This window comes from Ailuropoda melanoleuca, chromosome 14, assembly GCF_002007445.2.
Source record: "Ailuropoda melanoleuca isolate Jingjing chromosome 14, ASM200744v2, whole genome shotgun sequence".
Lineage (NCBI taxonomy): Eukaryota > Metazoa > Chordata > Mammalia > Carnivora > Ursidae > Ailuropoda > Ailuropoda melanoleuca.
Genome location: NC_048231.1, coordinates 98,941,450 through 98,956,376, shown reverse-complemented (window position 1 = coordinate 98,956,376; position 14,927 = coordinate 98,941,450). Strand labels below are relative to the sequence as shown.

The 14,927-nt window shown below is 39.5% G+C and overlaps 1 protein-coding gene across 4 annotated transcripts in view; it reads right to left on the bottom strand.

Annotated features, from left to right (window-relative positions):
• Positions 1–994: 994 nt before the first annotated feature.
• SOCS6 (suppressor of cytokine signaling 6) overlaps positions 995–14,927 on the bottom strand; it is a 38,388-nt gene continuing 24,455 nt past the window's right edge. For all 4 annotated transcript variants that reach the window (XM_034642295.1, XM_034642294.1, XM_011220630.3 and 1 more), the window contains one exon: positions 995–6,663. In XM_034642295.1, coding sequence (XP_034498186.1) covers positions 4,931–6,538 — 1,608 coding nt within the window. In that variant the 5' untranslated portion in view covers positions 6,539–6,663 and the 3' untranslated portion in view covers positions 995–4,930. The remainder of the gene's footprint in view (positions 6,664–14,927) is intronic.

Below are 14,927 nucleotides of genomic sequence, written 5' to 3'. Positions count from 1 at the left end.
CATTATCTCCTCCAGAGAGAGAGCGTGCATGAGCAAGTGTGAGAGCAGGGGGAGGGACAGAGGGAGGGATCTTAAGCAGACTCCATGCTCAGCACAGAGCCTATCAGGGGGCTCAATCTCCCAACCCTGAGATCATGACCTGCACTAAAATCAAGAAGTCAGATGCTTAATCCACTGAGCCACCCAGGTGCCCTGAATCCCACCTAGTTAATAAGAGAACATTTTATAAATTCGCTTGTGACCCAGGCCCAAGGCAGGATTTGATGGCCCAAAGTGACCTCCAGGAAGGTAACTGGCCCTATTCATAAACCCTATAGACCCTGCTCTGGTCAACCTCTTTGGCTTTTACAATCTAACGGAGCCTTTCCCAAGAGGACCTTCTACTAACTCCTTAGAGGAGATGGCAAAGCTGCCTGGTCCTAAGTAGGAAAAATGCAGTTGAAGACAAAAAGTGTAACCCCGGCAGTTTGGGTGCAAAGTCACTGTGCTCAGAAATGGATACTTACTCAGATGCCACTAGGACTGTGTTCTCTGCCAGTGTCAGGCCCAGGCATTACGGAGCCATGGACTTCGGGGAGAAGGCTTCAGGGGAGGGAGAGTGGGAACAGAGCAACTGGCATACATCACCCATTAGCAAGACAAGTCATGCAAAAGAAAACAAGAATCAAAAATTTTTAAAAGATGTTTCAGCACAACCTTCTTCCAGTGAAGTTTACTACGCTCATTTTAAGTAGTCTTGGTCTAGTAGATGTTCTACCAGCTCACTCCCGCCTCTATGTTGAAGGCTTTTAGGGCAGTAGTAACATTAGCTGAATCTTCATTCACTTCGTGTCTCCTGTGAGCAACACTATTTCACTTCCCCCCCCCCTTTTTTTTTTTTTACTAAATTTGCTGGTCCCTACCCTCCAGTCTCTGCCCAGTTTATGGCGCATCCAGTAACGATCTAGTTAATCTGATTTAATTAAAATCAGACTCTGTTATCCAGGTTATTAAATAGACCACAAGGCAGATCTTGTGAACGAAATTTTTATTTACACACTGTATCTAGAAGCAGATACATAAATTCTTATACAATTAATTTCCAAAAATGTGCAAGAAATTACTATAATTTGTTTACAAACCAAAACACATATTAAAATCAATGGACTTTGGATAATTCATTCTGTGGTGTTCTCAGTACAAATGGTACACACCTGATTTGAAACATACAGAAAAAGTGTAAACTACAGCAATCTGGATTGCAAGTATTAATTTCATGGCACTCCAACAACTATAAAATTTAACCCAACATGTATACTTATTACAAAATTCTATAAGAATTTTTCATCATCTCTGGATGTAGAGTTAGGATCACTTTTCAGAAACAGCAACTACACATTCACCATGATATGACTGATCAATAAAAAGAATGTTTATTAAAAAAAAAACCCTCTTAATAGGATTTTAAAAAGTAGCAAAAGAAACCAAATCTTTGATTACTAACGTACCAATACTTTATTTTGGAATTTTAGTTATTTATGGAACTGGCAATTGTTCCTTATTAGAGTTTTTCAACAAAACTGTCTATTGCTGGTAGTGTGACTTCATTTTCAAATTAAGACTTCACATTCGATGACAAGCCATTAAGATTTAATATATATTACGTTGAATCATTCATGAAGCAAATTATCTCTCATATATAATGTGAAATGTACAATGATTAAAATTGGCATTTCTGAAAGCGTTGTTAAGATATCTAGATTTGTAGCACTAGCAGGGACACGGCATATAATCTATTTAAGATTTTAGTAATTTTTATCCTTTTTCAGTAATACTGGCTCAGAAATTACAATATATACTTTATCTTTATTTCCTATATGCCAATGATTTAGCCTTTTGGCACATGATTTTCTTCAACAGCAAGATGGTTGCCCTTGTAGCCGGTTTCCTTAAAAACTATTTTTAGTTCTATGATCATTTCCTGTGATATGTTTTTGACCTTCTAGATTTTTAGATTATTGCACCAAGTAGAAAGAGAACAGTTTTCCTTAGAAAGAGAAAGAGTGAGATATTTTTCAAGTACTTTCTATGCTTTCTTATTATTTGTAAAAATGCCTAATAGTGTCCTGATAAGCCTAGAATTAGCTTCTGGCCTCCATCGTGTTTTGTGATGTAATGTTTGATTTTTAAAAAAAGACTCTGATTCATTTACTATGGCAAAAGGATACAGCTTCCCTGTTTTCTCTTTCTTGCCTAGAGTTCAGACGTGTTAGAAGCACGTATTTAAAAATCACTTACAGGTTGTGCCCACTCCATCCAAACTGCCATTCAGCAGAATCCAGAAATTTACCCCAATGGTATCTAGACCAAACTACAGGATGGAGATTTATCTCTTTTCCCCTTTCCATTTTTAAAGACTATTTTATTTTAGTATCCTATAAAGCCAGTCTTTCATGTTACGCTGTGCTGCCTACGCCAAATGGTTCTCTCTACACAAAAGCAGAAAATATCGCAGTACTCCTTTGTTTGTAAATAATTTCTTGGGAAATACTTTTATTTTTATTGATATACTATCAGACCCTAGCAATTTCAAACTGGATTAGAATAGGGCATTTCACCTTGAAGTATTTTATATTATGAATATACAAAAGCACATAAAAAACTGGCTTTCTGAATTAGAACAGCATCAAGACTTGCCCTCCATAAAACACAAAATACAATTTTAAAAACAATTAGATGAAAATCAGAACAATCTTAACTTGAAACTAAACAGCTGGATCTTGAACACATGATATCATGAGGAAAACGTGGGGAACAGGCTATGCCCACATGCGAAGACAGGGTTCAGGGCAGTCCAAAGACCTCTGTGCACCATGATCTCACAAAGAGTACATGTAAATGCTTCTAAAAACACGGAGAAGCCATTTCAACATTTATTATTAATACACAGTGACTCTGTGACAATACCTGCCATCTAATATAGATGCACAGGGACTTTTAACTCACCCTAAATATATTTTAAATTGTTTAAAAATAAATAGTTTTGCAAAAAAATAGTTTAAATGTCTTGCATTAATTTGATAAGTTTACAACTCTGTAATAGTTCTTAATCCAAATAGCTTATAGTGAACACTTAAATTATATTATTACAGTATACTCCATATTCCATCTTATTAGGTGAAAACATATCAGAAAATGAAAGAGGAGTCTTTGTGACAAGGTACAATCAACATTCCACCAAAATGAAGTACCTTTCCCCCTTTAAGTCAAAATACCATAACACGATATTATTGTGCCTTTTCTTGGTATTTCTCAGTTCTGACCCTAAAAAACAGAAACAAAAACAACAACAGCAACAGCAACAAAAAAACAAGGATACTGGTATGTCTGAATGACAAAGCCATTAAGGGTGACCTAAGACCTTTACTCTTACTTTTAATTGAGGGGTAAGAGATAGGAAAACTGAGTGGCAAAGGAAGAAATGTCTTAAATTATATGTTTCATCTGAGATGGAAACATTTTCTAGATGGGGTGTTTCCAAAACACCCACTGAAGCGAAGAAACACTGAATTTCAAAATAACGAAAGTACTGGGGATAACATACTCCTCTCTGTCCCCCAAACCAAGCAACTGAATCAGAGATAGAACAGCCAATGATGCCTGCCAATTTACTTAAGATTTAGCTAAATTTAAAACAAAACAAAAAACCTATTTGTAAATGGCAGTATATACGGTAGGCAACAAGACTTCCATATATCTGATGTGGTTTTAATATTCTTCTCACAGGATGCTCCACAATTTCCACAATTTTTCAACTAAAGTCATCAGGTTTTTGTTTTTTTTGGTGGAGAGAAGGAAGGGTCAAATCTAGCACATCTTAATAGTGACTATGTAAAAGAATATAAATCCAACTCTAAAACAATGTCTTCTATTCAAATCAATTTAAAACTTTATATAAACGTAAATGTTGCAAGAGAATCTAGTCCTTTTATGAAAATCAGTTCTACGTCAAGTTCACCCAAAGAAAATGTTGACTAAGCTAAAGAAATCACAGATAAAACACTTTACCAAAGGAAAGTATAATTCACACAACAAAGTTACTATCACAGGAAACTATGATCATCTAGTCTCTCTTGAGTAACAGTTCTAGTCTCATAGGTCTTTTTCTGTTATTCCAATTTGTACCAGAGCTTTAAGACAGAAAAGGCAACAATTTCTAAGTTGGTGGTATACACTTCTTTATGATTTTTTTTCACGTAAGGCCATTTATTAAAATAGACAAACCACCAGATGAAAATGAATGCAAAAGAAAAATTCTACTTTTCACAACCAAAAAACAGCACAACCTCAAAAACAACTTAGAAATAAGTGTTGTAAAAGATATGTGGCAGATCTGCATTCCAATACCCAAAATTATGTCAAATCGTAGTTCTAAATAAATCTTTCTGAAGTACGAGATTAAAAATCATTTTCAGCGTATGTGTAAATTCTGCGTTTTGTCACACGGGTATGTTTACTCAACACGATCTTTGAAAACGGGCCATTTAAAGAGACATAACAATATTCATTCTGTAAGTTTCATTCAACTTTACTTAGGGCTGAATACACATGAAATGTGCTTTTAATGCATAAAAATCACAGTGGATAGCAGCAAAGGACTTGGGGGGGGTTGGTTAAGGAGAATCTGATAATTCACATTGTGATTATTCTGCACATTTATGAAAGATAATTCACACTTCCAAAACCTCAAGACTTCCCTTTTTAAAGAACCAAAATAAACCCAAGACACCTTGCTGACACTTCCCCACCCCTCAACAAACTGATTACTTTTACACATAAAACTGAAATAGTATGGCAGCAAAAGATTTTGATAGCAATGAAAGTTTGTAAACTGTATCTCAATCTCTTTTTCTTATTCCCAAAGTGCAAGATGCAGGGTTCTCATAATCTTTCAGTAGTGCTTCTCCTGTAAGTAATCCTTCATTTTGTTTGGCAAAGGCAGTTTCTGAATCAAGTCTATTCTGGTGTACTGACGTATAACAAAACGACACAGGTACTGCAAAGAACGCACCTGCATGAACCGTGATACGGGATTGGTCAGTCTGACTGGGTAAGTTGCAGATCCAGGCAACCGAGATCTTGAGTAACAAAAAGCTCCATTTTCAGAGTCCCTGATTGAATGCTCAATTAGATCAACTATAGATGTATGTCCTTCCACATCCGGCTGTTCATAAAAGCTAAATCTACCATTGGAGTGTTCAATTCTCGTGTGAAGTGTTTTGCCATGGGAGCGAAAGCTCAAGCTCAAAAGGTAACGGTCATCAGAACTATCCCGAACAAGAAAAGAGCCATCTGGCACATTTGCTAACTTCCCTTCTGCCTCCCAGCGTGTGATGGGTCCCCAGTACCATCCTTGTTTCGCGAGTTTTTTCAGCTCCTCTGTAAGGCTTGTCACAACCATGGGACCACTACTCTGCACTGAGTCATATACTCTTGCAACCCCAGGGGCAGAATTAGGATCAAAATTCAAATGACAGCGCATACTTTCAGCCACGTGGGCATCTGTGCCGGTGAGCCCACTGAAGTTCCTTTGGATTTGATTGGTCTGCATTGGAGGTAGCAACGGTGAGAGTGGGGGGGCATCGTCATGACTCGCTCTGGGGCTCTGCAGCATGACGCCTGTGGTGCCAATCAACAAGCCATTCACCGCCTGATCCACAAAGATCTCCGGGGCCACCACTAGGTCCTGGTCTACCTGATTCTCTTCTTCGGCGAAGGAGCTCCCTCCCACTTGCGGAGGGACCGCAGAGACTTCCATGGGAGAAGAACTGTCCAGACAATAGCTACGCGATCCTTCCAAAGGGTACATCCCCTCATCTAAAGGCACAGTATACTGAATGTAGTCCTGAGGCATAAGTCCGATAACTACAGGCACATGATCATCAAGGTGAAGATGCAAGTCTCCATTCTGAGACTCCGAACTCTTGAGTGAATTACTCTGTTCCTGGCACACGGTTTCAGACTGAAGGTCGTGAAAATCCTTCCGAACACCATTCAGGGCTGGGCTCGGACTGGAAGAGTGAACCAAGGCTTTGACTCTCACCTCCATTTTGATGCACGTCTCCTCCGAGTTTGTAGGTCGCAGAGGCCATGGCGTGGGACTGTAGTGATGGCTGCGGAGCGACGTGGACCTGATGGGCCTCTGAGCGCGCACATCCTTGAAGACCAGGGGTGCAGAGGAGGAGGAGAAGGTGTCCTCGTCAGCAGTGCTCCCGGAGGCTGTGCCGCCCTTGCCTTTCTGCTTCTGTTTCGCAGACAGCCGTCGTTTCAACGTACCCATTAGGCTTTCACTTTTTGACCGACTTTTTCCACCTTTTTCGTCTTCGTTGTTGATATCACAGCTGGCCATATCTTTACCATAGCAGCTACCAAATAAGGAATCATCTTTTCCAAAATCGCTGGCAAGTGACGGTTGCTGTACTACCATGAAATCCGTTTCTTCTTTACTTTTATTCAAGTTGAAAGATTTTCGGAAGGTTTTAAGACTGATTTTCTTCATTATGACTAGTTACCTACTCCAAGAGGATCACTTTCTCTCTGGAATACTCTCCTCACACATCTGGACAGGCTGCAATGCTGCATCTATGTACTTTTCCAGCTTCATATACCCTTTGGAGCCATTCTCTAAAAAATAAAACATAAAATTAAAAAAAAAAAGTCACATTAGAAAATATTTTCACAGAAGTTTTATTTTACTCAGTTTGAATCCTTTAGCATCTGAACAAGGACACATGAGTGTGCTGGCAACAAGGTCAGCTCCGTTAGCGCAGGGGTGCTTTCTGCAGGAACAGCTCACAGTCCACTGCGTGGTCACTGCGTGGTCAGCGTCTGACAAACATCTCATAATGCCTGAAGAACAAACCCTCATTTCCTCTTTCCTTTCTGCACCTTGCTTTTGACTAGGTGTTCCTGTCTTCCCTAACACGACTCTGCTAGACTGACGCTCAGCCTCTGCACCGGCTCGCACTGTCTCCCGCCTCCCCAGCCGCCAGCCTGTGTCACCAACAGCACACACACAGTCAAACTGGCAGAATAACAAGTCTGGCTGATTCCTCCACAGTTTATACACACTTTCAAATATTTAAACATCTGTAAAAATACATAAAAAGAATCCCATCATCTGGGATGACCTGGAAAAAGTCTAGCAATGTCCCTTTATGCCTGTGAGTTCCCTGAGAAAAAGGCGCTTCCGTTTCAAGCTCCGGTGCCTCGCGCAGCCTGAGACACGCTCACCTCTGGGGCACAACCCAGGAAAGCCAGGCAGGTCTAAGTGTGGGTCTGTCTTGAAGACTGTGAAGCATATTTCCAGAATGATTATTTCTTCTTCTTCTTCTTTTTTTTTTTTTTTTTGTAATTTCCTCTGGCAAATGTTTACTTCTGTATCCAAAAATATATTTTCTAAACTATCTTGTACAACATTCCATCATTGAAAAGATAGGATTTTAATTCTGTAAAGACTTTCTGAATGTCATTTTATAGGGAAACATTTTGGCCCCAGAGGTAATACTGATACCAGTAGTAACTGCTTTGCAAAGACATTCTGTTTACACTACACATAATGTTTTATTTCCTCTCTGTCCAAGCTCTGCAGTCTCTGCAACCATCAAAGTATAACGCCCTAACAAGAAGATTAGCTTGACTTGAGCAAAATGCTAATAAAACTAAGAGCAAGATTCCAATCTCCCCACCCATCAGTTTAGGACCACTCTGTTTCTTGGCAAAAGACTATAACTCTAAGCTTGATGACATTCATGAATTCACTGTGCATTTCCTAAGTCCCTGCTACATACCCAGCACTATACAGTCATATGCAGATTAATAAATCGTCTATGGCCTCATAATCCAGTAGCACAGAGAGATGTATGAATGGACAAATTACAAGACAAACCTACTAGCAATATACTGATGATAACACGGTGGGAACTGAGGGGAGAGATACCTTACAAACATTTACTTTACAGATAGGATTTGGTTACTGTGCATACAGAATCTGCATGAAATCATTTTTAATAAAACCACTCAGATCAGACAATCTATCAGGGGATCAGCAATATCATCTCCATAGAGGAAAAAGCAATTTTAAAAAGTCTTACTGTCACGCACTGTGTTTTTGAGCAAGTTGTAAAAAATAAAATGCATATAAGTACTAGGAGCACCAGTTACTTTTTAAACATTATATTACGTTGTATATTAGATGAACTCACTAGCCAAGTACCATTATCTTCCACCTCAGCATAAACATATAATATTTAAGTTATTAAAAATTTTAATTTGCTTGACAAAAATATGGCCATTCATAAACATGAAATGAAGAATATAATGACAATATACTTTAGTTGGCAAGTCATTCCTTCTGAGTAGACAGTGTAGATTTTGTAGCCAAAGACAGATTCCAGTACGTAATCTCTTCCCACAAGAATAACAATCCACACACTGTGGTTGTGATAGGTACATGTGCAAATATAACACCGCCACACAGCGGAATTTAGAGATTTTGTTGATATATGATTAAACTGCACTACGACCTGCCATTGGAAAGAGGCTGATATGAAATGCAAGTAAAGCAAAATAAGCTGTTCATTTGGGAATAACAATATGTGTAAAATTACAGTGAAATTTTAAAAGGTCAACAAGGAAAAAAAATCAATAGAAAGGAGCCAATATCTTGCGTGTCATGGAAATAATAAATAGTAAGTAAAAATGAACAAAGTGGCTTTCTGGTAAAAATCAGTAATAACGCGTTTGCATCACACGAGCCCAATCCATGGGTTTGTGATGAGCAAGCCCTGAGCCCTAACTGTGGCACCCCACACACCCCAACAACAAACTACACCACTGCTCTGGGAGTCGTCAACCACTGAGGTCACAGAACCTACCATACTTAATGTTTCTGTACTCATTATCATATCAACTTGCCTTTCTAAAGAAATATTTTAGGAAGGCAAAAGTATTTTCATGAAAATCTGTACATTGCATGTGCACATCCTCCATGACAGTATGAAGTTTTAAAAATGCCTGAAAGTCAGTTATACATTCTGCTGCAAATAATTACTACTCCAGAGTAACATAAAATAATTCTGTAATACTACACAGGCGTGTGCCATGGAAATATTTGCAGAAATCTTTGCAAACAACAAAACACTATCACACACAGAAGCAGGGAGCAAGGCCATGCATACATGGAAACCTAACACATGACAGAAAGCAAACCAATGGCAAAGGACACAATTTAGTCCTCACCACAAAGACAACTGGTTACACATCTGGAAAAATGAGACCACTGGATTCCATACCTCACACCAGCAGTGAAAATAAATTAGAAGTAGATTAAAAATCAAACAGTGAGGGGCGCCCAGGTGGCTCAGTCAGTTAAGCACCTGCCTTTGGCTCAGGTCATGATCCCAGGGTCCTGGGATCAAGCCCCATGTGGGGCTCCCAGCTCAGTGGGGAGCCTGCTTCTCCTTCTCCCTCTCCTTCTACAGATCTCTCTGCTTGTGTGCTATCTCTCTCTCTCAAATAAATAAATAATCTTTTAAAAAATCTAATAGTGAAAACCTCATTTTAGTTAGAACAAAACATAAAATGACTTTAAGACTTTGAGACAGGAATAAAATGTCTTAAACAAGGCACAAAAAGGATAAAGAATAAAACCTCAGGGGCATCCAACTGGCTCAGTCAGAAAAGCATATGACTCTTGATCTTGGGGTCATGAGTTTGAGTTGGGTGTGGAGATTACTTGAAAAAATGAAAACTTAGGGGCGCCTGAGTGGCTCATTTGGTTGAGCTGCTGCCTTTGGCTCTGGTCATGATCTCAGGGTCCTGGGATCGAGCCCTGTGTTGGGCTCCCTGTTCTGCGGGGAATCTAGTTCTCCCTCTCCCTCTGCCTGCCACTCCCCCTGCTTGTTCGCTTGTTCTCTTACTCTCTCAAATAAATAAAATCTTTAAAAAAAAAATTAAAAATAAAAACTAAAAAAAAAAATAATGAAACTTCAGTTCAAAGGGACTGAGATCTCATCTGTCAAATTCTTTTGTGAAGCTAAGAAAACCAGGACAACCTAAGTATACCGAAAGGTCCATTTACTTCTCTTAACCAGAGAGTTCTTTTTTATAATGATTTTTTATTATGTTATGTTAGACACCATACAGTACATCCCTAGTTTTTTATGTAATGTTCCATGATTCATTACTTGTGTATAATACCCAGTGAACCATGTAATACGTGCCCTCCTTAATACCCATCACTGGCCTATCCCAGTTCCCCACCGCCCTCCCCTCTGAAGCCCTCAGTTTGTTTCCCAGAGTCCACGGTCTCTCATGGTTCATTCCCCCTTCTGTTTACCCCCCTTCATTCTTCCCTTTCTTCTCCTACCGATCTTCCTATTTCTTATGTTCCATAAATGAGTGAAACCATATGATAATTGTCTTTCTCTGCTTGACTTATTTCACTTAGCATTAGCTCTACCCAAAAGAATGAAACTTGACCACTCTCTCACACCATACACAAAGATAAACTCCAAATGGATGAAAGACCTCGATGTGAGACAGGAATCCATCAAAATTCTAGAGGAGAACATAGGCAGCAACCTCTACGACATCGGCCAAAGCAACCTTTTTCATGACACATCTTCAAAGGCAAGAGAAACAAAAGAGAAAATGAACTTGTGGGACTTCATCAAGATAAAAAGCTTCTGCACAGACAAGGAAACAGTCAAAAAAACTAAGAGGGCCCACAGAATGGGAGAAGATATTTGCAAATGACACTACAGATAAAAGATTAGTATCCAAGATCTACAAAGAACTTCTCAAACTCAATACACAAGAAACAAATAATCAAATAAAAAATGGGCAGAAGATATGAACAGACACTTTTCCAATGAAGACATACAAATGGCTAAGACACATGAAAAAATGTTCAAAATCATTAGCCATCAGGGAAATTCAAATCAAAACCACACTGAGATACCACCTTACGCCAGTTACAATGGCAAAAATTGACAAGGCAGGAAACAACAAATGTTGGAGAGGATGTGAAGAAAGGCGATCCCTCTTACACTGTTGGTGGGAATGCAAGTTGGTACAGCCACTTTGGAAAACAGTGCGGAGGTCCCTTAAAAACTTAAAAACTGAGCTACCCTATGATCCAGCCATTGCACTACTGGGTATTTACCCCAAAGATACAGACATAGTGAAAAGAAGGGCCATATGCACCCCAATGTTCATAGCAGCATTGTCCATAATAGCTAAATTGTGGAAGGAGCCGAGATGCCCTTCAACAGATGACTGGATTAAGAAGATGTGGTCCATATATACAATGGAATATTACTCAGCCACCAAAAAGAACGATTTCACAACATTTGCAGCAACATGGATGGGCCTGGAGGAGATAATGCTAAGAACTTTCTTTTTTCTAAAGATTTTATTTATCTACTTGACAAAGGGAGGGCAAGCATAAGCAGGGGGGAGCAGCAGGCACAGGGAGAGGGAGAAGCAGAGTCCCCACTGAGCAGGGAGCCTGACGCAGGGCTCAATCCCAGGACCCCTGGGGTCAGGACCTAGGCTGAAGGCAGATGCCTAATGACTGAGCCACCCAGGTGCACCCAGAAAGAACTTTTAAATACAATTCTTCATAGCAATAGAATTGCATTTATTTGTCTTTTAACAGGCTGAAACGGTGACCTGAAGACTAATAAAACCTCCTTTGTTAGGGATAATCATCTGGCTCACTAGCACAACAAATCCAATTTTGTTCATAAAAGAACTGGGCATCAATTCACACAGATTAAGAAAACTTAATTATTAATAGCTATAAAATAAAAAACTAAAGGATGCAAACATGAGACAAAACAAACATGTTCAGCCCCAGTAACAGGGATGTTGCAAACTTACTGAAAATCAGCAAATTTCTGATGAACTAGATCAAGGGATCAACATCCAGAATGGCTTATATATATGGTCTGTCTAGACTGTCACTCCAACATCTCTCAAACCCAAATATGTAAATCAACCTACAGACTGACCCATAGGGTCAAGCCCACTTAATTTTCCAGGAATGGTGTAAAATGTTAGTTCAGTTTCAATCTTAATAACAAAGGCTTTTGCTTTCCTGTTTCTGTGCCCGCTTATAGTATTCCCTCCTCCCAATAAACATTCTTTTTCCTAATCCACCTTCCAGAGAATTCCTGAAAAAAATATTCTTCTTCCTGAAATCTGCTCTGATCACCCTGTTCTTTCTCCCTTCTCTGAACTCCAAATATTCAACCTGCATTTATTTAATAGTATGTCACACAGTGACCCAGAATTGCTGGCATCCTATTCATATCTCATTCCCCAGACTGTAGCTTTTGAAGATAGAGATCATGTCTCATTCATTTTTATATTCCCAACCAGGAACTACCATTACATATTTAATATATATTGCTTAAATTCTTTGACACCAAATAAATATTCCTTGACTATTAAGTAAATGATAGGAATGATGGGAGAGGGAAATCACACTGTACAAAACTGGCTAAATCTCCTCTTATTAAAATGGAGCAATCGATCTTCTACAAAATCAAAAGTTATTATCACAAATGATGCAGGACTGGCAATTCCATCTAAAAAGGCCACGTGGAAAAACACCTGCCAATCAGCAGACACATTCTACCACACAGAATCTATTCCCATACTTTCACATGGCACGTGTTCCATGTTCAGGCATGTAAAGTCTACTGAAGAAATTCTACCAAATAAACACTAGTCAAGAGAAAGAAGTAAAAATATTAAATGCCAACCCCCCATTACTTACTTCCACATAGTTACAGAAGTACATCTAAAAATAAATTTTTTTTTGCTTTTGAAAAGTTGAGCATGGGTGAAAAATAGAGCATCCATGGCATTAGATATATGAATTATGCTATCATCAGGAAATAAAAGTCATACAAAGTATCTGAATCTTACAGTAGGTACTACAGACTTCCTTTCTGTAGTAAGCTACTTTTCATAAAGCTCTCTAGGGTCCTTTCCCCTCTCCATGTGTAAGATACTCTATCAGATCCAAGAGAAGTTAAGCTGTTTGATACAAAACTGAGAGATGACATCTGTGAGCTCCAAGACAGGTCAAAGAAATGGAAGGAAAAGGCTGGACAGAGACAGTCTGATATAGTATCCTTAAGCAGTAAACTTTAAACATGACCAACAATTAAAAGCTGTCAGTCAAACTAGACTGTAAACAAAGAGACAGGGGAGGGTATATGGTGATTCCTAACTTTGCTTCCCGGCTGCACCTGACTGCCTGATGTTAGGGTGTGGGTAAAATCCACAAGCAGGTCTTAGGGCTCTGAGAAGCCCCTGAACTCAGACCAAACATTTTGTCCTTGTTCTTTTCATCATTATCATCATATCCTCAAAGGAGTCTTGACCCACAAAAAAAGTCTGTCTTCAGAGAAAACCTTGTAAGTGGAAAGAAGAACAGCCCCTGGTAGTAAGTAACATAGCCCAGTGGCTCGTGCCATCACGGTGGTCACTATTTGGGGAGAGGCTGTCTGGGCAGCACAGACAGGAAACAAACCAAGGAAGACATGAGAAATAGCAACTGTGATAGATAGCATGAAGGAAAAGGATGCAGAGAATACCGGGGGGTTCCTACTCTAGAGTCCATAAACACCGAAGAACCCTCCAAGGTCTCTCTGACAAGCCAATATTTAGGCCAAGGCCAGTCATGCAAAGGAAGGTTGAGGTGGATTGAGGCAAGGCCAAGCTCATGGGCCGAGGTGGGAACTGCAGATGCAAACACAGAAGCCAGCTGTGCCTCAAGCGTTGTTTGGTGTGAAGAGGAGTGGGGCATAAGACAGCACATCAAGGTATTTGGGTCTAAGTGCATTCAGAATGAAAAGGTTTCCGGGGCACCTGGATAGCTCAGTTGGTTAAGGGCCTAACTCCTGATTTTGAGGCTCAGGTCATGATCCTAGGGTTATAAAACTGAGCCTCAGATGGGGCTCGCACTCTGCGGGAAGTCTGCTTGAGATTCTCTCTCCCCCTCCCCATGTCCCTCCCCCCACTGTGTGCGCACACGCCCTCTCTCTCTCTCTCTCTAAAAATAAATAAATCTTTTTTAAAAAGAAGAACAAAAAGGTTTCAAATATCAACATGTTCTAGCTTAAATATGCACTTCCCAGTTTTGAGCCCACATATCATCCTCTTCAACATACAAACATATACAAACCCACACGACTGTAATTTGGATGGCAAAAACAAAATCAAAAACAAAACCCAGGAGTCTCCAATTACCTTACCCAAAAAACAGACCAACAGTTTCTTCATAAAAACCACTTGTAGCTCTAGGAGAGGACTATCCAAGTTCCCCTGGTAGACCAGACTCCTCTTCAATTTTTCAACAGTGGATGGTTTGAGAATTGCAGGTTCAACATATGAACACTGGAGAGAGTCAAACATGAATCAACTGCATGCAAAGGTTTTATTGATATCTAATTTCCATTTACAAGGCATTCTTGATAATGCCCCACTTTGTGATATAATTTTAGTGACTTTAACATTCAACTTCAATTAAAAATTGTTAATTGGTTGAAACACAATCTCTGACAGCAAACACTTAGGGCTGCAAACCCTTCTGGGTCTAGTCGTGACGTTAGAAATGTGTACATGTGCGTGTGCAGGTGTAGGTGTGCAGACACAGATAATACAATAGAAATATATACAGATTCATGCTGGGGTTGGGTGGAAAATATCTTGAGGACACGCCACATACTGTAAGCTTAAGCTTTAGAGACCCATTATTAGGTTAAGCTTTGAAAAGTAGGTACAGAAGCTGAAGAAAGCACCAGAACATGATGTGGAAAACAGGCCTGAACAAGAAAGAGTACACTGGAGGATCGGGGCATCCTATATGG